At 40.1% G+C, this 26,562-nt stretch overlaps 1 protein-coding gene across 3 annotated transcripts in view; it reads left to right on the top strand.

The window, feature by feature from the left end:
• kntc1 (kinetochore associated 1) overlaps positions 1-26,389 on the top strand; it is a 46,887-nt gene extending 20,498 nt beyond the window's left edge. For all 3 annotated transcript variants that reach the window (XM_046842006.1, XM_046842008.1, XM_046842009.1), the window contains 37 exons: positions 437-540; positions 651-753; positions 919-1,053; positions 3,952-4,068; positions 4,152-4,224; positions 4,317-4,384; positions 4,468-4,802; positions 5,923-6,095; positions 6,623-6,720; positions 6,795-6,936; positions 7,047-7,103; positions 8,035-8,198; positions 8,317-8,421; positions 8,613-8,741; positions 9,326-9,442; positions 9,562-9,671; positions 9,932-10,166; positions 10,253-10,342; positions 12,105-12,273; positions 12,476-12,534; positions 15,764-15,980; positions 16,342-16,415; positions 17,401-17,611; positions 18,173-18,285; positions 18,365-18,420; positions 18,528-18,606; positions 18,756-18,880; positions 19,353-19,488; positions 19,636-19,731; positions 20,576-20,632; positions 21,384-21,438; positions 21,547-21,610; positions 21,747-21,876; positions 22,874-22,963; positions 23,259-23,413; positions 25,996-26,098; positions 26,258-26,389. In XM_046842006.1, coding sequence (XP_046697962.1) covers positions 437-540; positions 651-753; positions 919-1,053; positions 3,952-4,068; positions 4,152-4,224; positions 4,317-4,384; positions 4,468-4,802; positions 5,923-6,095; positions 6,623-6,720; positions 6,795-6,936; positions 7,047-7,103; positions 8,035-8,198; positions 8,317-8,421; positions 8,613-8,741; positions 9,326-9,442; positions 9,562-9,671; positions 9,932-10,166; positions 10,253-10,342; positions 12,105-12,273; positions 12,476-12,534; positions 15,764-15,980; positions 16,342-16,415; positions 17,401-17,611; positions 18,173-18,285; positions 18,365-18,420; positions 18,528-18,606; positions 18,756-18,880; positions 19,353-19,488; positions 19,636-19,731; positions 20,576-20,632; positions 21,384-21,438; positions 21,547-21,610; positions 21,747-21,876; positions 22,874-22,963; positions 23,259-23,413; positions 25,996-26,098; positions 26,258-26,293 — 4,380 coding nt within the window. In that variant the 3' untranslated portion in view covers positions 26,294-26,389. The remainder of the gene's footprint in view (positions 1-436; positions 541-650; positions 754-918; positions 1,054-3,951; positions 4,069-4,151; positions 4,225-4,316; positions 4,385-4,467; positions 4,803-5,922; positions 6,096-6,622; positions 6,721-6,794; positions 6,937-7,046; positions 7,104-8,034; positions 8,199-8,316; positions 8,422-8,612; positions 8,742-9,325; positions 9,443-9,561; positions 9,672-9,931; positions 10,167-10,252; positions 10,343-12,104; positions 12,274-12,475; positions 12,535-15,763; positions 15,981-16,341; positions 16,416-17,400; positions 17,612-18,172; positions 18,286-18,364; positions 18,421-18,527; positions 18,607-18,755; positions 18,881-19,352; positions 19,489-19,635; positions 19,732-20,575; positions 20,633-21,383; positions 21,439-21,546; positions 21,611-21,746; positions 21,877-22,873; positions 22,964-23,258; positions 23,414-25,995; positions 26,099-26,257) is intronic.
• Positions 26,390-26,562: the final 173 nt, after the last annotated feature.

Genomic DNA, 26,562 nt, shown 5'->3' with positions numbered 1-26,562 from the left:
TTAATGTGCAGGATTGAAGAAATATTAGTTATAAAGAAATGCATGGTGCATGTAGAGGGCGTGGCCTCGGTGGCCCTGCAGTAAGTGTGCTGTGTGCATGTGATTGATAAATGTGCAGGTAGAAATTCTAATTTAATCACGTTAAATCGTTTTTTTTTAACCAAAATAATACTACTTTTTAGTTCACTGTTACAAGCCAACCTGCAATTTTGAAACCTTCCCAGTTTATTCCTGTTATTTCCTGTTCATTCCCATGGAAAGTTTCCAGTCTTGGAAATTCCTGGCATTTTGCAGCCCTAGTACTGATGTAGGTGAGGTGAAGAGGTCTGAGGTGCAATCAGCATTCACTTTCCTCCCAAAGGTGTTCAATAGGGTTGAGGTCAGAGTTTGGGGAAACATGTAATAATGTAAATGTCGTGTCGTTTTTGCGTTTCAGCTGGTGATGGACGCCGTCCTCGAGATCATGTACAAGGCCGTGGTCCCCTGGAACGATACGATCGAGAAGCTCGTTCAGCAGCATCTGGAAAAAGAGCACCCCAAGTACTTAACCTAAAAACAGTAATATTGCTAACAAGGAAGCTGAGAATACACTGTTTTTAGACTGGTGCAGAACCTGGTGTTGGTGTATCTATATCTCGTTACTGTTCCAGGCAGGAGCTCCTGAAAGAGAGTTATCGTTTAATGGAGATGAAGAAACTCCTGCGATGTTACGGAATTCGCAACTTGACACTGTCAAACACCAGAGAGACGATGGTTAGTGTTTTTTTTTTGTTTGTTTGTTTGTTTGTTTTCAGCATACATTTTCAGCATACAGTGTGTGTATTACATGTGTGTGGATGTTTATGGTCGTGGACACCATATGAATTTTACAGTGTAGTTTTACCAACCGTGTGTGTGTGTGTGTGTGTGTGTGAGCAGATGCTTGTGAGACACATCATGAAACAGGACCTGGCCACATCCCTAGAAGATTCTCTTAAACTGGCTGAAACCTATAAGCTCAACTCGTCTGAGATCTACTACATCTACTGCATTCAGCTTTTAGAAAAGAACGAGGTATGTGTCCAATCAAAGCGGAGGCTTTCGACCGCTTCATACGATTTCGCCGGTTATTATTATTTGACAAGTTTCGCTTCCTGAAAAGTTTTTGCTGATCGTCACAGGTGCTTGGTGTGTGTTCACAAATCTAGTTTTGGTTTTGCTTCATCACGTAGGAACTCTGAGAAATAGACAGTTAACAGTTCAACATAAGAGATTCGCTCCTGATTTTCGTTTGTATTCAATGTCTGGTGCATCACGTCGCAGTGTCCAACAGCAGGAGCAAGCATTGATGAAGCCCTGATTATCGTTTTTTCCTGTTGTAGCAATGTTCTGGTGAAACATTTCACCACGTTCATCACAGACAGCAGCAAGGTTTGCAGGGAACAAGTACAAGTGTGAGTGGAGGAAATTTTGTATGCTTTGAGAAGTTTGTCTACCAGCTGAATGTAATGTGGGCCTGTCACTCATAACACATCTGATCTGACCAAAATGCCCTTTTTGATCCTTGAGGTCAGTTATTCTTGGGAACATCTCTCTTCAATAATGAAAACCTTCGCCTTCTTTCTTCATTGCTTTCACCAAATTCCCGATTTTATTTGAAGAGGAGGCAAAAAATCCTTTCTGGGGATATCATCTTATATCATCTTGGCGTCCTCGAAAAAACAGAAATTGTCATACCTGGTGACAGCAAACACCATTCCTGCAGTCCAGAACCCAGCAGTTCTGCTTTTGCTTTTGACAGACCCAAATCTCTGACCAGATTGTTTGATTCTGACTGTGTTATGAGATGTGGGTCCTCTGAGGAGCACGGTTCAAAATCTGGATCAATGTCACTTCCAGTTCCCTGCATTGCAGTCATCTGGTTCATCTGGTGAGTTTGGAATTAGAAGACCGTCTGCATTGCAGAAGGCAGATTAGTGTATTCACTTCACTTCTTGTTACTGGCAGAGAAACCAAACACATTAGTCAAACAGAAGTAACAGTCCGCCTATTCCTTCTCTCCTTGAGCACCAATTTTACAGCCGAAGTACAGATGATATGCGTTCTTCACACGAGCAATCATTGAGTGTCTCTGAAGAACAAGCGTATACTCGCATTGTGTCTATTACGTCAAGCTGGCTCCGGTCCGCCCAGTCATCCCTGAGCCCCATATCCACAGAACAGCTTCCACCCTGGCCCATGCCCAGACTGCACAAAACATTGTTCAGAGTTCTTTAACAGTAACAAACATTGTTGGACACATATATATGAAAAAATATGACAAAGCTATAGATTGCAATGAATACGTATGTAATCTGTGCAAATTTGGATGTGATTTTTGAGGTCAGCAGCCAGTAATCAATATGGAACTCCCCACATTGTTCAAGAACCAAAAACTTTGTTGTGCGTTGTTTTTCGTTTTGTTGATTGTTATCTGCAAAAATCCATACCAATACAGTGGAACCTCGGGTTACGAACGCCCCGGCATACGTATAATTCAGGTTACGAATCGCAGTTCATCAAAATTTTTGCCCCTGGTTACGAACAATATATCGGGATACGAACGCCGCCACCAAAAATCGCAGGCAAGTTGGTTGTTTTTGCTCTATCCACGCAGCTCGTCACATCAGTTAGCGTCCTGTGTCCCTAGCGAGAGCATCGTGTTACTTATCCGCTTGAACTTTTCCCGGCAGCAGCGTAACAACTCGTTAGTTGATGCTCGTGGAATGATGAGATGGACAACATTAGCCGATGCATAACCACTTTACTTGTTTTTATGAAGATAGATTAGCAGGGTTACAGTCTTTTCCGAAGTACAATACCCATAATGAATTTCACTCTGGACTTCAATACCAACTGATAGTAGCCTTAAAGAAACAGCTCTCATTTTCCCTCTAATGCAACAATTGTCTCAGCGTTCGTGTTAATAACACTGTCTTTAATATTCTATAATATAATATATAATAATATATAATAATATAATATATAATAATATATAATAATATAATATAATAAGATTCTCCTTCCAAACAATAACTCTCCCTCCTCCCCTTCTACGAACGCCGCCTCCTGCAGCGAGTCTTCTCAAAGGGAAAGTACCCGGTAAAGATCTTTTCCTCTTTTGTATGTTTTTATGTGGTATGATTTTAATATAACATGTTAAAAGTAAATAATATTAGTGAATATTGGCTTTATTTTTATTTAAGTAATATTTTTGGTTGTCCAGAACGAATTACCGAAGTTTCTGTTCATTATTATGGGGAAATTTGTATCGGCATACGAACTTTTCAGGTTACGAATAAAGTACCAGAACGAATTAAATTCGTAACCCGAGGTTCCACTGTAGTTTTTCTAGGTTGCGTCTGCTCTAGAGCAGCTGAGAAGGTCTGCTGTTATTGTCTAGTCCGAGAGCGGCCTCTAGAGGTGAATCTCTGATGTGCTACCTCATTCATGTTAGTTCATAGTGAATTACAAACTTTAAGAGATCAAAGGAAAATTAATTTAAATGTGTATTTATAACTGTTAAAATTGAACAAACAATAGTTCTAAAACATGTATTATTTAGCGGTTAGTATAACAATTTAGTGCGTGTATGTTGTATACTGCGTGTACATTCGCTCTTCGACCTTTTCGCATTCCGACCGGTTTTAAGGAACGGATTAAGGTCGATAAGCGGTGTACCACTGTATTTGTTATTGTGATTTATTAATTTATGTATTCATATTTATTTCCTTTAGCAGATTTTTATGATTTGGTTCTTCAGTGTTATTTTACATAGAGTGCTGTTTGTTTGTTTTTTAATCGCTTGATTAATCGGACATCGGCAAGTCTGATCCAGCCTAGCTATTGGTATCGGTAAAATCCGCTATCGGTTGATCTTTTAAAGAAAGTTCTCGCATAATGAAGGTTTTATAATTCAGACTGTATTTGCAGAGAGATAAATGTATAGCTGGACTGAAAAAGCTGCCCCCTGCTGAGGCTGAACTCGTGATTGAGCGACTGACCAGCTGGGCGAAACTCCAACTGCAAAACAAGGAGCAGATCAATGAGGTGGTATCTGATTTTACAAGACTTGTGATTTTTGTGCCAATACTATGAGCGTTGTTTGCAATTTAGCTGTGTTCTCTTCTCAGCTAAAGAAGCTCCAGATGCACGTCGCCCAGACGATGGTAGAGGCGCTGAAGTATTTGCAGAACATTCAGAGAGGTGAGGTTCTCGGCAGGACTTAGGGTTTTTACACTATTTCACAAATAAGGAAACCTGTATAACGTTCTACGTGCACTTTAACCTTCTCACAGATGATGCTTTAAAGAGAATGGGATGCGAGAACAATCTGAAAATGTTCACTGCTATTGCTCACTTGCAGGTATTCAGCCAGTTTTTTTGTTTTTTTTCATTATTTTTTTATTATGAATGAATTCATATCTTTATTTAATTCATGCTCTTCAGGAGGACTTCGACATCTTCCTGACCCCTGAGGAGTACGATGACCCGGCAGTGAGGCGGCAGTTCAACCAGCAGCTGATCACCGCCTACGAGAACACGCGAGCGTGGCGCCATTCGAAGAAGAAGCACCCGGACAAGACGAGCGCCAAAGAACCGGACGTCAAGGCCAAAGCGGCAGTGGCTAATGATCCTGACGGGAAAACGAGGACGCTGTCCACTGAGGCCGGACTCCATCGTCTGGCCAGACATCTGGAGAGGACTGAGCAGGAGCTGTGGGCAGACCTGGCAGATCGAGCTTTAGAAGCTGGGAATGTGGAGAAAGCCCTTAAAATCCTCAGGTACTCACACTGAGACACTTCAAAGTGCTTTCATTCATCATACAGTGTTCAACTCTCACTGATAAACAACTTTCAAACAAAACTTTACAACTAGTGGCAGGACTCGCACTATATTTGTTTGACCGCCCACGAGATTTTCATTGGTTCCCGTGGGGGCGTGCAGGATCCCGATCCCAATGCATTCCTTTACTATGAACTACTAAACAGCCAGAATAGTAAATTAGATTATAATTAGATTATAAATTTGTTACACCTAAAACAATCCTGGCTGCGGTTCACAAAATATTTGTAGATATTTATCTAATATTGTGCGTCTGCTCAGTTCTGCTGGTTGACCACAGTTCGGTTCGCGCCTCGGTTTTTTTAAGTCACGATTCGGCATAATTTCAGTACAAATCGAGGGGGAAGAAATGGGAAATATAAAATCGCCCGTCGTCTTTTATTAATGCCGCATATTATCAACATTTTTGTACATCAACAACTTTTTTCAAATTTTAACGAAATGCCTGCTCTGTTACAAAATACAGAATAAACTGTTTACACAATACAACAGAATAAATCAAATTAATGCGATATGCTTTTTAGTATATTATAAATTGAGTCATGGAAATGTACATTAAATTGATTCAAGTAAAATAAATGAATGGAAAAATTCATAAAATGTTCATAACGTCAGCATACTCTTATGAAATCCCTTCATTCCTTTCATTCTTCATTCATTCACTCCCTCGATATGCGGAATTGTCAGGATTTTCTCCTTTTAAAATAAATTCTTGATGCTGGACATAAAAGCCCTGTACTGAAACGGTTCGGTAGGAATATGTGCACTGTTACACACTTATTGACTTGTGATTTCTACACACACTTGGTATTTCATAGTATAACTGTATTTCGCACCAATGAATGAAAATCAGGGTGCCTTTTTATATTATTATTCAATTAATGTTTGCTGCTTTTGTAAGATCTTAAAACGGTTCACTTTAAAGGTCATATGCTAATTGAGCTCATGATCTATCATCATGATCCTCATCTTCATGTCCACTCTGCTATGAATGAAGTCACCTGGAAGACTTGAGGATTGTTCAAACGTTGTATTCTTCTTCTCCCCCTGCCTTTTCAGTGAACTGTACCAGCACCATCCGAACTCGAGCACAGGCCGAGTGCTGTTCAGCACGGCTCGGCGTCTCTGTCAGATGCTGGAGGACAACGTCCCCATGGTGCTCCCCGAAAGAGTCAATCTCCCAGCCCTCATCCACAAACTGGCCTGTCAGGCCATCACCATCTGCCATGCCGGTAACCTGCGCTTTCATTCCATCAGTCAGGAGGAAATGCTTTCTCAATGAAAGTCTTTCTATCTTTCTTAATTAAAGTAAAAAAAAAAAGGCTGCTAATTCAGTCATTAATAATAAAAACTCTCAAAACTCTGCTCAATGTTTATTTCAAAATTGAAATCTTAACATTTTAATTTTATTCCTTAGGCATGGTTTCCTAGTAACAATCTGTAAATGACTGGATATTAGAGATCCTGTGTGGGACTTTTTATAGTTTTATGAAGCTTTGAATGCGAAGGGCACAAAGTGTGTGTGTGGTTCATTTTAAAAAATATTATTGTTATTAAAATTATTATTATTGTTATTGTCTTTTTTATATATATATATATTTGGATGGATGAATGGATGGATATGTGTGTGTATAAAAACTGAAAAACTGTATTGTACTCAGTATTGATTTTCCATTTTAGTATAAAATAATTGGTATATAGACTCTGTAGGCGCTGATACGACGTTCATGGTGATCATTTCTGTGTGATTCCTTTTCAGACCTGCTGCTTGACTGTGTGGAACTGTGTAAAAGCACCAGAGACGCTGCTGATGTGTACCGTCAGTGTCAGATTGATGACTACGGCTTCGTAGTGAAGGTGGGCTTCTGGCTTCTACCACATGTTTCTGTACGTGTGGTGATTTTACTCAGTATCGTGTGCTGTACGTACAGGATGCAGTGCTGAACGGTGAGGAAGATGCCTATACGGAGACCAGCGTTCAGGAGGTGTTTAACGAGGACGGCATCGTGCTGGACCCGGTCTCGGTGCTCCCGGTGCAGTATAAGATCACCGCCAGTCTCCTGCCACTCGCAGGTACCCGCACGGATCTTCTGCGTTAAACCATCGCGCTGATACGACTTGTACAGTCTGCGAAACTCGAATAATGTGGATTATATATTTTTTGCTGTTTGTTGTTTTTGCAGATTCAACGTTTTATCCTCTGGGTTGCTCGTGCTTGTCGTATTGTGCTCTGCAGGAAGGTAGTTTACATTTCATATTTTAATCAACAATGTTGAAGCTCAAAGTATTACTTCTTTAATTTCTTCAGTTGTCTGTGTTTTAGGTGTTTATTCACCATATTCTTTTTCTAATACATTGATTCGGTTGGACTGTTGGGTAATAAGTGATTCTATAGACGTTATTATAATGGCAGTAATCTAAGATGGGGAACAAATCGAAGGAAAAAAGTCTTCGAGTCTGGAACGGTACTTGAGTAATCAACAGCATTGAGTGAGACCTGTTGGTTGGATGCCGAGGCCACAGCAATCTGATTCAGACCATTTTTAACCAAGTTTTCTTTTTTTTTTGTGAAACCCTTGTGTCCTGTACTTGGGGGCGGAGTCATTAAAAGAGACCACGCCTATCAGGACAAAACGGAGTGGAATAAGGATAATCAGCAAGATCTTTGTCTCGACGTTGAAAAAGTCGACACCCACGATGGAAAAGAAATAAATATCACAAAGAGCAGATCAGATCAGTGCTTTTTTTTTTTTTAGCTTGTTCCATTTAACCACTTTATGGTATTTGGCAGACGTTACATTTAAGGGCCTTGCTCAGGAGCCCAGAAGGTGGCATCTTGGTGTGGCTGGGATTTGAACTCGTGCCCTTCGGATCCAAAGTCCAATGCCTTACCACTAAGCTACCACACATTACCCATTTGTATGTCACTTTATACAGGTTGGTCTTTTTGTGAAGCTTTGTAACATTCAACTGCAGACCAACAATTTCCTTAAAGGTCCACCAGTTTTCTACTGGATTTCTGGTGTATATTTTTACACCTCCCACTATTGCAAATGGCTTTCTTTCCAGGAGATTCCACACATCCTTAAACACATTTAGAAGATCCCTAAAGGTTCACCATCGCTGGATTTTTATACAGAAAAAAATAACTTTCCTACAATCTTTTTCCAGACACTGACTACGTTCGGCCGTTGCTCGGGCCAATGGCCACCATGCTGCAGAGTCTGCAGGAGTGCAGTCAGCTAGAACTGGCCCTAAGGCTGCTACAGGAGTCATACGGCAGCATTTTACAGCACTTCGTCTCCAACAACATGGACCTCAGTTTGAGCATGAAGGTGAGACCTTGCAACATTCACATTGCGATTCATCGGAATAGTAAGGAGACCGTATTCTGAGCTTCATGAGTCCTTATAAATCAGCTTTTAGTCATAATAACCTCTTTCTTTCCCTCAGCTTCATCCCAACAGTCGGTTAGTACGAGATAAGCAGACTCTGGAGGCGATTGAAAAGACTGCTTTGTCTTCTATCAACATGGTTGTGGTGTCTTTGCTGCATAAGGTAAGCATCCTACTGCTGTGAAATATAGATCTGAATTGTTAAAGCTTATAATAGCAATGGTATACATCAAATTCAAACAATATAAAATATTTTGTTAGTGAAAAAAATATTCCTTCAGTAAACAATTTCTTGTAAATTATAACTTTTTTTTTATTATAAAGATTTGACTGGATTTCTTTTATGTATTTTAGGTGTTGAACTGGCGGGTGGTCGACTGTGACTTGGCCATTGGTTTTTGCACGGTTTTGGGCAAATCTGACGTTTTGGACATTCTGTGGAAAATAATCACCAATGCTTGGCAAAATTATGACAAGATCATGGTACGATATTTCACCCTTTAACCAATACGCTTTATACTGCACCAGGGTTTGGACCTGCGATCTGTTATGGGATTGTAGACTGGAAATGGGACTGGATATAATCCTTATTTTCAACAGGATGCACTAAGAGTAAATGGGTTTTGTGTAGAGGTCGACCGATTCATCAGTTTTGCCGAAAGTTGATCGCTGGAACTACCAGCTATTGTCAAAATTCCTTACTGATAGTTTTTCCGGGTTGCGTTATACAGTACGATAGCGCCTCTAGAGACGAATCCCTGACACTATGTACTGTTTATTTGAATTTTTTTGGATTTAACTTTTTTTTTTTATTAATTTGGAGTGCTACTTCTTGTTTCGAATGCATGACTTATTTTTTTTATTATTGTTTGTTTTTTATCCAGTATTCGTTTTAAATAATAGAATATAAAATAATTGGCAAGTACGATCCAACCCAGTTATCGGTATCGGTAAAATCCACTATCCATCGACCTCTAGTTATGGATTTGGAATTGTATGTACATACTGGACAAAAGGTGAAACCGTTTTTTTTCTTTCAGTTTGATATTTTAATTGTTCTCCTTCAGGCTGTGGCGATGGTTGGAGCCCATTTATGCTCACTTTATAACGACCAGCAGGAGAAGAAGAACTTCCTGTCTGTCATCACAGATGCAGAGTGGGGTATTAAGCTTGGAAAATTTGGAGTGAGTCTTTCTTTTTTTTTTTTTTTTTTTTTTAATTATTATTATTTTTTATAATAAGTAGTTTAATAGCTTAGCCACAAAAGAAAATATGTCCATGAACTACTGTGTTCTTTCCCCAGATTTCCATTCAGTCAGTGTTTAGACAGTGTTCAGAGAGCAAGCGGAATCTGATTCCTGTACTTGTCAAGAACAGAAACATGACCCCTGAGATCTTAAAGAATTACTGCAGGTGAGTTACTCAACATGTTCACACAAAAAACAGTACTGCCAGAGATGTCTCATACAATCCAGAAGGAGATACAGAGCTTTCTTTGTTTTAGTTTGAAATGATCCCAAACTTCGGATCTTTCTGCCGTTTACTTTGGCTGAATCTTCTGCTCGCCTCTCGCTGTTTTCTCCCCACTCCTCCATTTTTCTCCAGTTTGAATCTGTTGGAGTTCTCTCCAGGGCTCGGAGGCTTAGTTTGATAATCATCTTCATGTTATGCAGAACCTATGGGCTGGACAGTGACTCTGCGCTTAACCTCTACATCACCACGCTGCTGCTGCAGGAGAAAGCAGATCATAAGCAGTGTGAAGTCGGAGCAGGGGATTCAGTACTGGACGAAGGGGATGAACACGCAGAAGTAGGGCATGAAGATGTTCTGGAACATGTCCTACGCATTGTTCCTCAACTGAGCTCCACTGCAGACCTGGTTATCAGTCTGCACACTGCACTCACCAAGGTCAGACTCGCACAGCTAAAGAAATCTAGATTGACCTGATTAGTGTGATGATGAGGTGCTCAATAGTTTTTGTGGGTTTGCTACAGCTGAGTCCATACAACTACGAGCGAATTGAGAGGGTCCTCAAGACCATTCAGTCCGCAGAGGAGAGCACCACTGTTTTACCACTCAACCAGGTACGATACGTTTGTTTATTTATAGCCGAGTGAATGAAACCTAAAAATAACCTAAATGTTATTAAGTGATAACATGTTTGGAACACTGAATATGAAGACTCTTGAGAAGCAGTTAACTTTCATTCCAAATGCAAATCTTCCAGTATGTTCCAACTTCTTGATTATTTGCTACATTAAAAGATACATCATGCAGATGCTTTGGGACACATCATCAGACATGATGTATCCTGAAGTCATTGGGTATTTCGCGTCTTTCAGACACCCTGGTCTAGGCAACCCAGCCGGGGACCCCGGCCTGTGTACCAGTAGCGATTGCCCACGGTTCTGCCTTCTTAAATCAAAGCCACCTAGTGGCTTTCTCTGCGGCTTCAGTTGCCGTTCTAATCACCTTCCTATTTGCATCCCCATTGATGCCTAGTAGCATAAGTAACTTGCAGAGTGAACGCCCTACAAATCCTCTGCCGCACACCTTTAAGGGCTTACGAGTCTTCCAGTCCTGCATATTACACTCTTCTTCAACTAGCTCTTGGTACTTTGCACACTTCCTCTCATTGGCCATCTTCCAATGGCACAGTGAGTTTCAATAAACTCAATTGCTTGGTGGAATCTAAAACAATGATCATGTCTGGATGAAGCTGTTTGTGTGTTATGGTAAGAATCTTCAGCCGTTTATTAAGCTCCACCTCTAACTGCCAGTCTTTAGCAGTAGTGAGGAGACCAGACTTTGCTCTCAGTTGTGGTGGCCCTTGTTGGCATTAATGGCTATGGCTAAGCTCTAAGCAACTGCCTTAAGTACTTTGTCGTGGTGCAAAAGATAGCGCTCGTCTCCAAGGGCTTTTGGGCAGCTACTAAGATGATCTAGGGGATTCCCTTCCTGAACAAAAGGGACACTATTGCCCCAGACGTGAAAATTTGCAGGGCTTGGTTATACATCATAGACAGTTTGGACTAAGAATCTGATACAATGGAAATCTGCTCTCCAAATAGCAGCCCAGGTGATCTTACGTTGTCGAACACTGAACCATCTACTCCAAGCTCCCTGCTCTCCCATTCCCATCATCCGCCTAACTCTTACTTCTTCCACCCCTGCCCGCAGTTCCTCCTGAACAAGTTGTTGACGTTTTTTGTCTTGAGTATTGTCAATTCTCACAACGCCCTGTTGCTATGGGCCCCACCAGTGCCCTGTGCCTCAACCGTGACTCAGCAACTTCCAGCAATTTCTCTGCACTTCATTTCCTGCCTCTTCGCACCTGTATGCCAGCTGGCTGCTACCTTTGGATCCCTAGACTCTCTATATGCTGTACTTCCCTTGTTCTTGACACCATGAACTCTTCAGTGAGGCTGCTAACTGGGAGTTGCAGATTATCCATGGTGCCGTATAAAGCAGCACTGCTCAGGCTTTGTTGGTAAACCAGGCCACCTTCACAGATAGCTGCTTCTCTTTCTCTTCAGGGTCCTGATCGTTGTAATAATATTAATAATTTGTAATAGGCACTTCATACACTAGCAAAGGCCACACGATCCAGGGCAGGATACTATGCTGGTAAAAACTTCTCCAGAAGACCTGACCTACACATTTAGACACATCTGCAATTCAGTGTTTTTTCTTTATTTTTAAAGTTTTCAACATTGTATTAAAATTGGCACACTTTAAGCGTTCCCTCAGTCAACCTCTTGAGATCGTCCTTTGGAATAGTTTCCCAACAAACTTGATTAGAGGTGTTTACTTGTTGGCTGTGTTTATTTGGCTACATCTGTACAGATGATGGGATTGCTCCAGCATCTGAAGTCCCACAAGCGTACGTCTCCTCCCACTGATGTCGAGAGCACGTACCTTCTGGAGAACTCAATGGAGTCGACTCCTCTGGCCAACACTCGCTTGCCGTTTCACCTTCTTCTCCAGACCAACCTCTATTTCTGGAAGATTATTTGTGAGTATCATTGTAAGGTCTTCGAAATGTACTCCATTTACATTCAATTTAAAATAAAGCTCTTATTTGGTTAATTGATTATTGAACTGTAGCCTATTGACCGTTTTTTTACTATATTTAAATTGTTTGGTGTGTGTGTGTGTGTGTGTGTGTGTGTGTGTGTGTGTGTGTGTGTGTGTGTGTGTGTGTGTGTGTGTTTCAGCACCCGAACTGAATGAGGAGACATTACCCACGATACTGCTCATATCCAAACTCATGAAGGTAAAACACATTGCCCCCAAAATTCTCTCACAGTACACCATTGCGTCTCTTTACTGGCTTCCTGTTGCTGCCTGCACGAGTTTTGAAAGATAAATAAATAGATTTTTCTCAGATATATCTTGCGATGGCTCCACCACATCTCCCTGATGTGTTCTTCCTCTGTATAGACATAGTCTGGTGTGTGCTCCTTCTTCTATATCTTACCTGATAATATAATGTAATTAATAAAATAATTGTGTATATAATAAACTCAGCCCACTGTCCATTCTCATAATAGTTCATGTGCGTTTCTCTTTTTCAATTCAGCTTTATTTCTAAAGCGCTTTTAACATTGACCATAGTCTTAATAATGATCCAATCTTTTTAGATGTTGTTGAAATCGTGTTTCTTGGGAATGTACAGGTGTGAAATATACAAATACATTTAATGTGTCAACATTTTTTTGTTTTTGGTAACAGTGCACAAAATTCACCATTCAGTTATACAAATAAAATATATAAAAATCAAATGGAATAAATCAAATGAATGTGATACACTTTTATGATATCGATTAAATTGCCACAAATTAAATTGATTAAATACAAGTAAATAAATAGAAACCTTAAATTAGTTTACATTAGCTAGACCAGGGGTGGCCAACCCGCGGCTCGCGAGCCGCATGCGGCTCTTTGGCTGGTTTCATGCGGCTCTTACGTTCATATCGATTTTTGTGTGTTTGATTTTTAATGTGCGTGTTCGCTTTGCTTGAGTTCAATACGGTATTTTTAAGACTTAAATGAGCTTACCCCTACTGGGAAACTTTGCGATATATCAGACCATGGCATGAGGCCAATCATAAATTACAGGGACGCACCGAGAATTTTCGGAAAATCACCGAAACAACACGGCAGAAACACAATTGTAATGACGCAATAAAAAAGCGCAGCAGCACACGTTTAGCTGGAAAAGAGCAACATGTGTGTGGAGAGCGATTTGCAAAACATGCAATGCTGACATTTCAAGAGGGGGTGTATCTGCAAAGAGTTTCTCCAAGTCGGGTTTAATTTATTACCTGAAATCCAAACATCCCGATTGCCTTCTAAATATGAGAAGAACGCGACGCAGAAAAGTAAAGTCAATCCGAGCATGCGCACTCCGTCTGTAGGGGACGTTTTTGAAAAGGCAGGAAAGTTTTCCAGTGATGGTGCCAAGGCAAAAGGCAGAACACAAAAAATTATGGATTTCATTGCCTTTTGAATTGAATTTTCATTTCGGTGCATCCCTAAAATATTATCATTGGTGTGGCCCTCTGACACAATTCAGGTTTCTCATGTGGCCCCTTGTAAAAATTAATTGCCCCCCCTGCGGTATATTCATCTCACACACATGCGCATTTGACGAAAATACCGTAATGAACTCAAGCGAAGTGAACACGCGCATAAAAAAACCCACCAAGTCCCTGTTTTCTACCCTGAAACACGTGAAATCAAAGCATCGATCTGTTCTGACTGACGCACATGTGAAAGAATTGCTTCGAGTTGCAACAACGGAATACGAGGCAGATTTGAAGGGGATTGTTCAAGGCAAGAAATGCCAAAAGTCCCACTAAGTAACATGCATAGTAAAAGAAAAGCGCTATTGTACATTATTATATTTTTGTTTGTGGACTTGTTTAAACTGAGTTTGTGTGTGTGAGACAGTGCACACAATGTTCATTGTTGAAAATGACAATTTCTGTCATTATGTTGGTGTGTGACATTTACAATAAATCTGGCTGAGCTGAAGAGGAAAGGATGGGTGATGTTCATGTGTGCCCATGTGTATGATGTGGCTTTTTGCGGTAACACAGTCAAAAATGTGGCTCTCGGTCTCTGACTGGTTGGCCACCCCTGAGCTAGACACTATTTGCGCTATTTTTAAAGACTGAAATGTTTCATTTAAATGTTCTACTGATTTCAGCAGACTTTAACAAATGTCTTCATTCCTTCCATCCTTCATTCATTCACTCCCTCGATATGCAGAACTGTCAGGATTTTCTCCTTTTAAGAAAAACTTTGTAACCTGCACATAAAACGTTCATGAATACATATCGCTAGACTGTCGTAAAAACAAACAAAACGCAAAACAAAATTAACGACACTTTTACAACTCACTACAAAACGGAGTGAGTAGCCACAGTGGCACTGCGCTAAATATAGTTTGTTTATTATTTTTTTTATTTTTGTAACTCTTCTGGCATTGTTGTGAATATTTTCAACATATTTTCAAAAAAAAAAGTAAAAACAAATTGACACTGCGCTGAAAGGGTGAGGCGGCGACTTAACAAACACCATTTAATACGTGAACCAAAATCCCTGAACTGAAACTTTTCGCACGTATCGTTTCACCCCTAATATACAGTGGTGTGAAAAAGTGTTTGCCCCCTTCCTGATTGCATGTTTGTCACACTTAAATGTTTCAGATCATCAAACTAATTTAAATATTAGTTGAAGATAACACAATTGAACACAACATGCAGTTTTTAAATGAATTTCTTTTTATTATTGAGGGAAAACAAAATTCAAAACTTCTTGGTCCTGTGTGAAAAAGTGTTTGCCCCCTGTTAAAACTGTGGTTTATCACACCTGAGTTTAATTTCTCTCTGATTACTGCCACAACTTTTCACAATCAAGAAATCTCTTAAATAGGAGCTGCCTGACAAAGTGAAGTAGACCAGAAGATTCTCAAAAGCTAGACATGACTGTATATATTAATATGCGAATTGTCAGTCAATAGGGTCTAACAGTGGTAAGATGCTGAGAAAAGGGGTCCAAATTCATTCAGAGTTTGTGGGGGTTTTGCCCAAAATAATATTAGGAGTACTATCGGACACCTGCTCATTAATCCCGTGTTTTCTTTCTGGGCGGTTTCCTATTTCCAGTGTTTAAATATACATTTTTATTGCAAGCAAAATAAAATCTTTTTCATTACGAGTCATATGAAGTGAGCAAACATCACCCAGTATCCAAACTATAGGGTCAATATGATTCTTCAATATGATTATTGCTATTACATACTTCCAAAAAAGCTTCTATGGTTGGACTACTCCAAAACATGTGAGGAAGAGTCCCAGTAGACTTGACAGATGGTAGAGATCTCGCCAGTACATGAGTTTAATCTCTACGGGGTATAATGTGTAAAATGTTCCGTTGAATTTGTCTGCGTTTGGTGGATACCATGATTCTCCAATCTTTCCCCGTTTTTCCTGCAGGTTAACCTGGATAAGCTTTACATTCTGACCGTGAATCATGTGTTCAAGAACAAGCTGATGCCTTTGCTGCTTGACCAGATGAAGCGCTCACAGGCTCATGGCCCCAGCAGAGACACCAACGCCGTGATCCAGAACATATTCAGACACACAGTCTGCATTCAGAACCTGGAACTAGCTGCAGCCACCGTGCACAAAATTGCTCAGGATGTTCCTGCAGGTCGGTCCGAATCATTTTGATCTTTTTTTTTTTTTTTCTGCTTTGAAATCACTCCTATGAACTTCCTTGCATTTAGACTTCAGCTCAGGCCTTAAACTGGTGATGTAACACGATTGGCCGGAGGGATTTCTTTGTTCCCAGCTGCCTCTGGAAAGTTGAAATTCCTGTCAGGGTTTTTTTTTTTTTTTTAATTAGCTTAAGAAAAAACCTGCCAAATTTGGTACTTAGTTTCTTAATGCGCTTTTTAGTGCTATACTGTACCTGTAGTAAAAATGTTCTTTCTTTTAGCTCGCATTTAGAGTGTGTGTGTGTGTGGTGTGTGTGTGTGTGTGTGTGTGTGTGTGTGTTTTGCTTCTTACAGGTTCAGAGAAAACCATGTTTCTGAAATTCAGCTTGGACCTTGTACACAAATTGCTAAAGTCTGACACTCTACAGGTTGGTTACCATATAAATAAGATGGTTTAAAAGTTAATACATTTTTAAATTGATATTTGTTGCTGATGAATCCTTAGTTGTATCTATAAATAAAATGTTTGTCTTGACCGTTATGAATACTGGTGTGCCTTAGATTTTTAATAGAACTGTGTCCCATAGGTGCTGTTTTTTTTTCTGTTCTTACTATGTATGTACATGTATACGGCTGCTGTGTGAAAAACTGAATACAACGATATTGCAACACGTTTCAAAAAAGTGGCAAAATGGCAAGAAAAAGGCTGAAAAAGTAATTGTCACTGGAAAAAAGCAGATGGAGGAACTAACGAGGCTAATTTGCCGCAGGTCGTTAACGTGCATGTCTAAAATAAAACAGGATCTAATAAGAAAAGATGGGCAGAGGTTTACCAATCGACAAAAAAAAAAGTCAAGTTGTTCAACGGATTCAGAATAATGTTCCCCAACATCGAATTGCAAAGACTTTAAATAGCCCAAATTTTACAATACATATTATCCTCCAAAGTTTCAGATCTAGAGAAATCTCTGTGTGCAAGGGACAAGGACGAAAATCACAACTCTTCTGGCGGCGATGCATTACAATGTTTCTTTCACCATTTGAAAACATTTAGTGCATCAAGAAACAAAAAATACACGGAAGAAGACGCAGGACTGTTGATCAGCTATAATCCTGTATCAGAACATGAGGGGACAGCAACTGGTTTACTCAGTTTCCAGATGCTGCACAGTAAAAAAATAAAACAGCTCCGTCTTGACTTTTTTGACGTTTTAGATCCAGTATTTTTAAAATGACGTAATTTTTCCCCTGAAATAATTTTTATATAAATTTTTATATATATATATATATATATGTGTGTCTGTGTCTGTGTCTGTGTCTGTGTCTGTGTCTGTGTCTGTGTGTAGGTATGCAATTATCTATTTTGATCCCATCTCTGTTTCTGTGCACCCCTACTGACGTGTGTTTGTTTAGGAGGAGCTACGGACGAGGGGGGAGATGTTCACCTCGAAGCTGCAGCTGCAGTACCAGCGCTCAGCCACAGAGAACGCGCTCATGACTTTCCAGCTGGACTGCCCCGAGCTACTGAAACTCACAGGACTTCCCGGTCGTCTCATCGTGGCCCTGTTTGAGCACAGCTCAGTGGTGGAGCGCATGAAGAGTCCTGCTGGAAAGACCTACCCTGGTGAGATCAAATCTCAGCGTGCAAACCTGCAGAACCAGTAATTAATACCTCAGCATCAATACTTATGCAATCTCAGTGGTGTTAATTGTGCTACACTACGGTGTGGAGTTTCTTCTTTGAAGCTGGTGATTTATAACTAGAGTAAGATGTGCCTATAAATCTATAGTAATGCACAGTTCTGGAAAACTACAGAAAGGTACAGATTTGTATTTTGGTCATGAAAGGTTTTGGGGAAAAAACTAAAATTTATTCTGAATGATATTTGCAAAATCCTGTCTATTTATTGATTGTGCTTGTCCCTTTGTGATTATTGGATACAATTTGTAATAAAAAAGAAATGAAAGAAGTGGTTCACAAATACAGCATCTGCCTGGGAAATGATGCTGCTGTAATGCACGAATTTCTCACAAAATTCTCTCTCAATCCAAAAGAAGAAAAAAAAGAAATCAAACTTCTAATCCCGTCAAGAATCCTGCAGCTCTGTGGTGTGTTTAAACAGCTGATTAAAACTGAGCTATTTTTAAGGATCGAATTTACTCACATTTACTCCTGTTTGACCAGACATCCACGCAGTTGCTGCAGAGATCGCGTCCATTAACTGCGTTGACCTTCTCAAGATCCGTAACATCCTTTTAGAGAAGTGGCTTTGCAAAACAGGGCAGACGAATGGCAAGGTGAGGGACTTTCAGACATGTTCAGGAGCTTCAATTCTGTGCGATCCCCTGATTAATAACAGTCTTTACGTCATTACAGGACGTCCAGTACCAGGACTCTGTGACTGATCTAAATGATGATCCTGATCTGATGAGGTGAATGAAATGCTCCTCCAGTATACTTCACGTCCCCCAAATACAGGCTTCTGAAGACGAGACATAGGGTTTTTCTCCACGTATTCCATGTTTTCTTTGTTTCACAGAGTGGTGTATTTGCTGCAGATGCATCCTATGGATATGAGGGCTCGTCTGCTCAGTCCCATCCTGAGTGCAGAAACATGGGTAATCGTTTGTCAGTAAAAATCTTTTACTGATGCTGGTTAAAGTCAAACATTTAGTTTTTGGCCTGTAAGTGGTATTGGGATGGAAAAATGAAGACATCAAAATAAATGCCTTTGTCTTTCCTTCTTTCCCTTTTATTTGTTCTTCAGCTGTTGGGAGGATCGGGTCTCAGACTGACCTTTGAGCACCGCAGTCGTGCTCTGCTCTGCCTCATTCACATCGCCGACTCCGAGACATTAGAGGCTCTGTCTCACACCCCTAGAGATAAAGTCAAGTGAGTGACTAAAGTTTTTTGGTTTATCTTTCATCATATATCACTTTGCAGTAAAAACATCATGAGTTGCTTTTCCTCTCGAGCGCTTTTAATAAAGCAGTAAACAATTTCATTGAGGAACCACGAGGACGGTTTCGGACTGTAATTAATATAAACCGTCTGCTGCAATTGTCACAAAGAGGTTCACACTCTGGTGTCCATTAATGAATAATCACCTTAAAAATGATGGGAGTATAATGAAAAGATGTATTTGAGTCTGGTTCTTCTCTTCCTCACGTTGTGTCGGGGTGTTTTTCCCTCACCGCGAAGTGAAGCTGCTCTGTGTCATCGGCTGCACGGAATTGAATTGTTTTCGTTGTGTAAACCCAATAGTTACAATTCGAGAATTGTCTATATTTGCTTTCGCAATTTTTAATGGCTCAAGAGCTTTTATTAGATTTTTATTACAGATTTATTATTTTTTCCCTCACAGGTATTACCTGAAATGCTACATGTACCTCTCTCAGCTGGAGGCACTCAACATTCCCTACAATCTGGAGCGGTTTCTCAGTAGTCCAAAAGAGGGAATGATTAAGGGTTTATGGAAGAACCACAGCAACGAACCTCAGGTAGCAGGGACGCCTCATTTTTTTTTTTTCCTCTGTTGTCTCTTAACACTGGATATAATACTCTGTTTGCTAAGGTTTTTTGTTTTGTTGTAACTCTATGCTTGTGTGTGTGTGTGTGTGTGTGTGTGTGTGTGTGTGTGTGTGTAGGCTGTTCGTCTAGTAGCAGATTTGTGTTTGGAGTACGAGGTGTATGACACACAGCTGTGGAGCGGCGTGCTGCAGAAACTGCTGGCGTTTAACATGGTAATGCACAGTTCGTTTCTCCAGACGTTCAGCTGAGACACTTCTGCTGTGCCTCTTGTAAAACTTGCCAAAGATGTTCTTCCATGTTGGGGATTTCTTTTTTGTGATCTCGTTCATCCCAGTGCAGTTCAACAGGATTCAGGTGCAGCGACTGTGCAGGCCGTTCCATGATAGATATCAACACTGTTTTCTCTTTAAATCACACTTACAGAACTCGCACATTCGCTTCGGCTCATCGTCTCGAGGTTGCAATGAGCCTCAGTCCAGACAGAATGGCAGCCATGTTGGTTCAGAATTATATGTTTTCATGTTCTCCAAATATAAACAGAAACTTGTGAAGTAGAACATAACGTATTTATAAAATAAAAAAACTCACTGTTACTGTCTAAGGTGAGAATGTGTTGGAAATGGATCCTGTTAAATCACCTGGATTTGTTGCATAGAAACAAAAAGAACATACACGTGACTCTCAAGAAAACCATGAAAAAACTAGGTTTTTAGAATTTTTGAGTAATATTTAGTCATATTTCCCTCTTTAAATGAAATTTTCTAATATATTACACTTCACGGAGATAAAAAGCTTAAAGAAAAGCACTTTTGTTTTCTTTTTTTGGTCTTTTTATGTCCGAGACAATTGAATCTGTTCACACGTACAGCCAGCAGTAACGTCAGCACGATTACCCTCCTACAAGCCCAGACACATAAACAGTGTATTAACTGCTTCTGTTCTTCGCCCTGAAGGACTTAAAACTTATGCAAGAGGATTCAAGTGACGTTTCTATATTATTGTTGTTTATGCATGTTTCAATCTTATAAACTGTGGTATGATTTGCCCCCTGTTTAGATCAGCTACTTGCAGAAGATTCTGGAAACTCTTCGTGCCGTGCCCAGTCTTTTAGAGGTAATCTTTTATTCCTGTAACCACACAAATATCACATTTTCTTTGGGGTGTGTGTTCATTTATTCACTAAGTTTAAATTATTGTGTAGTATTTATTATAATTATTTATTGATTTTTTTTTTATTTGGTGCTGAATAGTAAACTAGAAAACACAAATGTCTCGTCTTGTGCAGCAACCAGAAAAAGAAAACGAATGCGTGGTTTTATCCGTTTACGCTGTTCAGTCGTAACATATTAAACCCACCCGCGTAAAACTGTGCCACTTTGCCACCAAAACCATTTTGTATTTAAACACATCGGGATGCCAGACGCACTTGAATAAAATTTTTTTTTTCTTTTTTTTTCCTACTAGAATATGAAGAGAAATTGCTAACGCATATATCTAAACCTGCGATAATCTTCTCCATATTTATTTATTTTATCTCTTCGAAAAAAAGTTTTTTACCTCAAAAACTAGAAAATGATGACGACTGCCAAGTCTTCCTCTTCACATTTTATATTTTCTGTACGTTTATAAAAATTATTATATAAAAAATTATTATTATAAATTTTTTATGCACATCAGCGCCCCCTAGCTAGCTAACTCGCTTGCCACTAGCAGTTTAATCGATTTTCATGCAAATTAAACATGGGACTATTATTATTATTATTATATCGTAGTTTTATTATCTTATATAATCTTTTTAGCTGTAAACTGCAGTCAATTATGGAAAAAAAAATTTAAATGTTGAATTGAATTCTTTTTTTGTCAGCTCCCAAATTTCTCCAGAACCTGGCGCAGCGTGATTCTGGCCCCTTTTATCACGGGTAAATAACTGAATTTCTGTATTACTTGCTTGTATATAAGTGTGTGTGGGACAGAGAGCTAAATGTTTCATCGTATCAGAGAGCTAAATGTTTCGTTGTATTTCGCAGCATCTCTTCCTTTGAGTCCAGTTCAACAAGCCACGTTCTATAAGACGTTTGTTCTTCTACTAAAGTAGGTCTTTTTTCCGTAAGATTCGAATAGACAAAGCGATGTTTGCGTATTATTGGATTTCAACGGCAATTCCTTAGCAGATTCTCTCCACATGGCGTAAAGCTTTAATGGTGTTTTGCCTGTGATTTGTGATCAGATGTCCGTTCCTGTTGAATCTGGATCTCGTCGGCATCGCCAAGCGCTTCGCCCAGTTCAACTTGGTGGCCTTCTCGCTCGGCACGCTCTTACTCATCCCCTGCTCCAGAAAGAGGGAACAGCAAATCCAGGTGAGCTCGTCATGGGCCACCAAAAGGGTTTTCAGGTTTACAATCAATATTCCAAAGGCTGTATGGGAGCTGGTAATACATTGCCTTTTATATCAAACACTGAATAGGGCTGTGCATTAAGAATTTGGCAATACGATACAGGGGTTGCGATACGATATTGTGGAATACTGTACACAAGGTGTATTGGGGCATTTTTTATTTTAGGAATAGAATCTAATTTCTGGGAAATCATTATCATCATTAGGGACACACCTATGCAATATGCACCATATGCAAACCATATTTTAAAAAAAAAAAAAAAAAGAAAGAAAGAAAAAAAAAAAAAAAGTATTGAACCAGAACATAGTGGGATCCACATTTGCATTAATTACATCTACAACGACACTGCTAACCCTGTGCCAACCTTACCAGTATCACACTTTACTGGCATCATGTGTATTGCAATACATGAACAAAATAACATTTTTTAAACATATTTAGTATTAGGCTAGTAGTACAAGCATGATCTAAACGCCATCTAGTGTTATACAGCTAAAAGCTTTAATCCTAGAGTAAGACAAAGACTGTTATAAGTTATAACTGGTTATATGTGTGCACACTGAATGCTCAATTCTCATTGATCAGTAGGAGTCGCTTAGTTTTGTGCAACAGACTCGTTTTCAAAACGCTTCCTTTACTCAGTCAACTTTAACAAAACTAAGGAGGTGATGACTGACGCCTCACAGCCACTATGAAGACTGTTTATAACAATGTAATGTGATGAATGATGTGGGTCTTGTGTGTTGGAAAATGGCTGTGGTGTAAGAGGAATAAAACACTACAGGAGATGGGAACAGAAACACTTGCGTTTATTACCGCATTGAGTGATTAAACTAGAAACTAGAAAGGTATATCTTAACGCTTAGGACTCTACACATTATAGCAAATAAACCAAACAAGGTACTTCTGAAGTGTAGATAAATGTTCATTGTTTTTTTTCTATTACATTCCCAATCAGACTCTACTGTTATCCTGTAATCCGACGACCATCCTGGATCAGCTGGTGGAGAGTATGGGCACAGGAGAACTCGCAGGCTTTCCTTCTCAGGTTCAGCTGCCTTTTTTTTTTTACACCTGTGTGTGTGTGTGTGTGTGTGTGTGGTGTGGGTGTCTTTGGATGGGTTGGTGTGTGGAGAAGGTGGGGGGTGTAGGTGTTGAGTAGGCAGGTGGACGTGTGTGGTGGGTAAGTGGACTGGGTTTGGGTGTGAGGGAGGTGTATATAAGCGTTAGGTGGGCACATCTATTGTGGAGGGTTATAGTGTGGGGGGTTATGTGGGTGTGTGGGCTGGTAGGTCGGTGGGTTTGTTTGGGTGATTTATGAGCATTTTGTCATTGTTTTGCAGATCAGGGACACTGTGCTGACGTTCCTCTTCAAAAGTGGACGCTACCAGAGCCTGATAACGAGCGAGCACTTTCGACCGCTCCTGAAGCACTTGGTGTTGAAGGCTCAGCGTGATCAGGTGGAAGAGATGATCAACTACCTGAACAATCACAACAGGCGAGTTGCTCCTAAATATCACTGCTTTCACCGGTGTTTTAGTGAAATTTTGAACCATCCTGTTTAAATGATGGCAAATTAAAAATGATGAATCACACTGCTTTGTGTGTGTGTGTATATTAATGATTGATGGATGGATCAGGACTGCTTTAGCAGCTAAAGAGGACCAACACTATATATATATATATATATATATATATATATATATATATATATATATATATATTGTGTTGGTCCTCTTTAGCTGCTAAAGCAGTCCTGATCCATCCATCCATCCATCAATCATTAACAGTCAAGTCAAGAAGCTTTTATTGTCATTTCAACCTTATATAGCTGATGCAGTATACAGTGAAATGAAACAACGTTTCTCCTGAACCTAGGTGCTACATAAAACAACAGTCACAGAGCAGAAGAACACAGGGCCAGGAACTAAGATCCTCGCCACATAAAGTGCATGTGTGCAACTGGTGCAAACAGTGCAAGAGACAACACAAGACAGTGCAAGACAACACAGGACAGTGCAGGACAATACACAGTACACAAAATATAAAAATAGCAGTAGCTCCGCCAGTAAAACCTGTCGTGACAGGATAAGGTGCACAGTAGCAGAAATGTAAACAGAAATGTAAACAGAATTTTGCAATTCTATAATAGTATAAAAATATGATAGCAGCAATCAAAAAAAAAGTGATCAGTGGCCAAAGGATTGACAGAATATTGTGCAAAAAGAGCAAGTCCCGGAAGATTAGCAACAAACGGCATGTAAACATTTTGCTATAATGAGAGGTGTGAATGGTGCTGAATGGTGCTGAAACCTGGGTGTGTGAAGTGTATGTGTGTTGAGTCCGGTTGTACAGATCAGTCACTCAGTTGTGTGTAAATGTGTGTGTGTGTGTGTGTGTGTGTGTGTGTGTGTGTGTGTGTGTGTGTGTGTGTGTGTGTGTGTGTGTGTGAGAGAGAGTTCAGTCCAGATGTTTGTTCAGGAGCCTGACGGTTTATGGAAAAACTGTTGCACAGTCTTGATGTGACGGCCCGAATGCTTCGGAACCGTTTTCCTGATGGTAGGAGGGTGAAGTATGTGTGTGACGGATGTGTGTGGTCATCCACAATGCTGTGTGCTTTGCGGATGCAGTGTGTGGTGTAAATGTCCATGATAGAGGGGAGAGAGACTCCGATTATCTTCTCAGCTGTCCTTCTTCAGGACATTCTACAGCATTAACTTCTTCAGCAGTTTGAGCTACAGGAGCCTGTCTGTTGAATTGGACCACACGGACCAGACTTCCCTCCCCACATGCATTAATGATCCTCCACCCATGACCCTGTCCAACACTGTTCCTTCCTTGGAGCACTTTTGATAGCTACTGACCATTGCAGACCGGGAACATCCCACAAGAGCTGCCGGTTTGGAGATCGGTGTGTGTGTGTGTGTGTGTGTGTGTTTATATATACATAGGGCTGTCAAAAGCCTTAATCCTCCTGGCATGGAATTCACCAGAGCTGCACAGGTTGTTGCTGGGATCCTCTTCTTCTCCTCCATAATGACGTCACAGATGCGTGGTGCTTCTCCACCTCCTCCTTTGACGATGCCCCACAGGTGCTCAAAAGGGTTCAGGTCTGGAGACACACTGCATCACCTTCAGCTTTCTCAGAAAGGCAGTTGTGATCTTGGTGGTGTGTTTGGAGTCGTTATTATGTTGGAAAACCACCGTTCGGCCAGTTTTCTGTAGGGAGGGCATCATGTTCTGCTTCAGAATGTCAGAGTTTATGTTGGAATCCATGGTACCGCAGGACTCATGCAGCCCCAGACCATAATGCTACCACCACCATGCTTGAGTGTAGGCAAGATATCATTTTCTTGGTCCTGCTCACCAGTGTGTCACCACACATGCTGGACACCATCTGAGCCAAACAAGTTTATCTTATTCTCATGATTCTTGTGAGCAGCTTTAGAAGAAGCTTCTTTCTGGGACGGCAGCCATGTAAACCGACTTGTTACTTGGTGTACGTCTGAGCACTGACAAGTGGATCTTCCACTTCTGCGACCTCTAAAGCGACGCTGCAGCACTCGTGCGGCTGTTTTTGAAGCAGCGTTTGCACCTGACGTACAGTACAAGAACTCAACTTCTTTAATGGACCCTTGTGATTTCTGTTTCGAGTGGAAACCCATCTTGGAAAACCTTTGTATGACCCTGACCACTGTACTGTACCTCAGTTTCAGGGTTTTAATTGGACTCAAAGCACCAACTGCTTTAATACAAGATACACAAATTTGTATGGTCGTGTCAAGCAGACAAAAACATGAACATGATGAACAGGACATGTGGCTTTGCACTGTGACACGACGTACAGCTGTTATCACTAAGGGTGTACTTACTTTTGTTGCAAGTTATTTAGACAATAATGGCTGTATGTTGAGTTATTTTTAGAGGTCAGATAATCTGTACTGCTATACAAACTGCACATTGATACTCTAAAATATATCCAAGTTTTATTTCTATAGTATTGTCCCTTAACATTCTAAAATGGTTGTTGGTTAATTTCCTTTCATGTGTTTTTCTGGCTCATCACTTCTCGTGTAATAGGAAGGGAGATGCCATTAGTCTCGCTCAGGAATACGTGAGGTTCAGCGAGCTGAAAGGTGGCGAAAGGGGAGCAGAAAGTCCTGCTGGTTCTGACCCCATTAAGGTAATTAAAATCTTCCTTAATCATGGTTCAATGAGGAAATCTAACACTGGGAACATGTTCAGATGTGTGTTAGTCTGCTTTTAATAAATTCATGAGCTATGAGCCTCATTTGAATATGTGAAAAAATGTCTTGTTTTTTTTTTTTTCTTTCAATTTCAGGAATTTTTGGCGCAAACAATGGACTCTCGAGGTTGACACCAGTCAATGTAACTTTATCTAAAATAAAATCCAAATAACATATTTGCACTTTTTTATATATATACATTGTTAAATAAACGTATGTTGGTCTGATGCAGTCTGTATTGTATTCGCACCTCAGTGTAAATATGACTGAAAAGTCCACTTTCATATCTTTTCCGCTTCCCTCTGTCCCATAAACATCACCGAAATATTAATATAAAAAAATACCTTTTTCATATACAACAGATTAATGTAAGAAAACAGCAAACAAGACGAGATGATTT

This window comes from Silurus meridionalis, chromosome 27 (genome assembly GCF_014805685.1).
Source record: "Silurus meridionalis isolate SWU-2019-XX chromosome 27, ASM1480568v1, whole genome shotgun sequence".
NCBI lineage: Eukaryota > Metazoa > Chordata > Actinopteri > Siluriformes > Siluridae > Silurus > Silurus meridionalis.
Note: the sequence above shows the minus strand (reverse complement) of the source record. Positions and strands in the feature narration are given on the sequence as shown.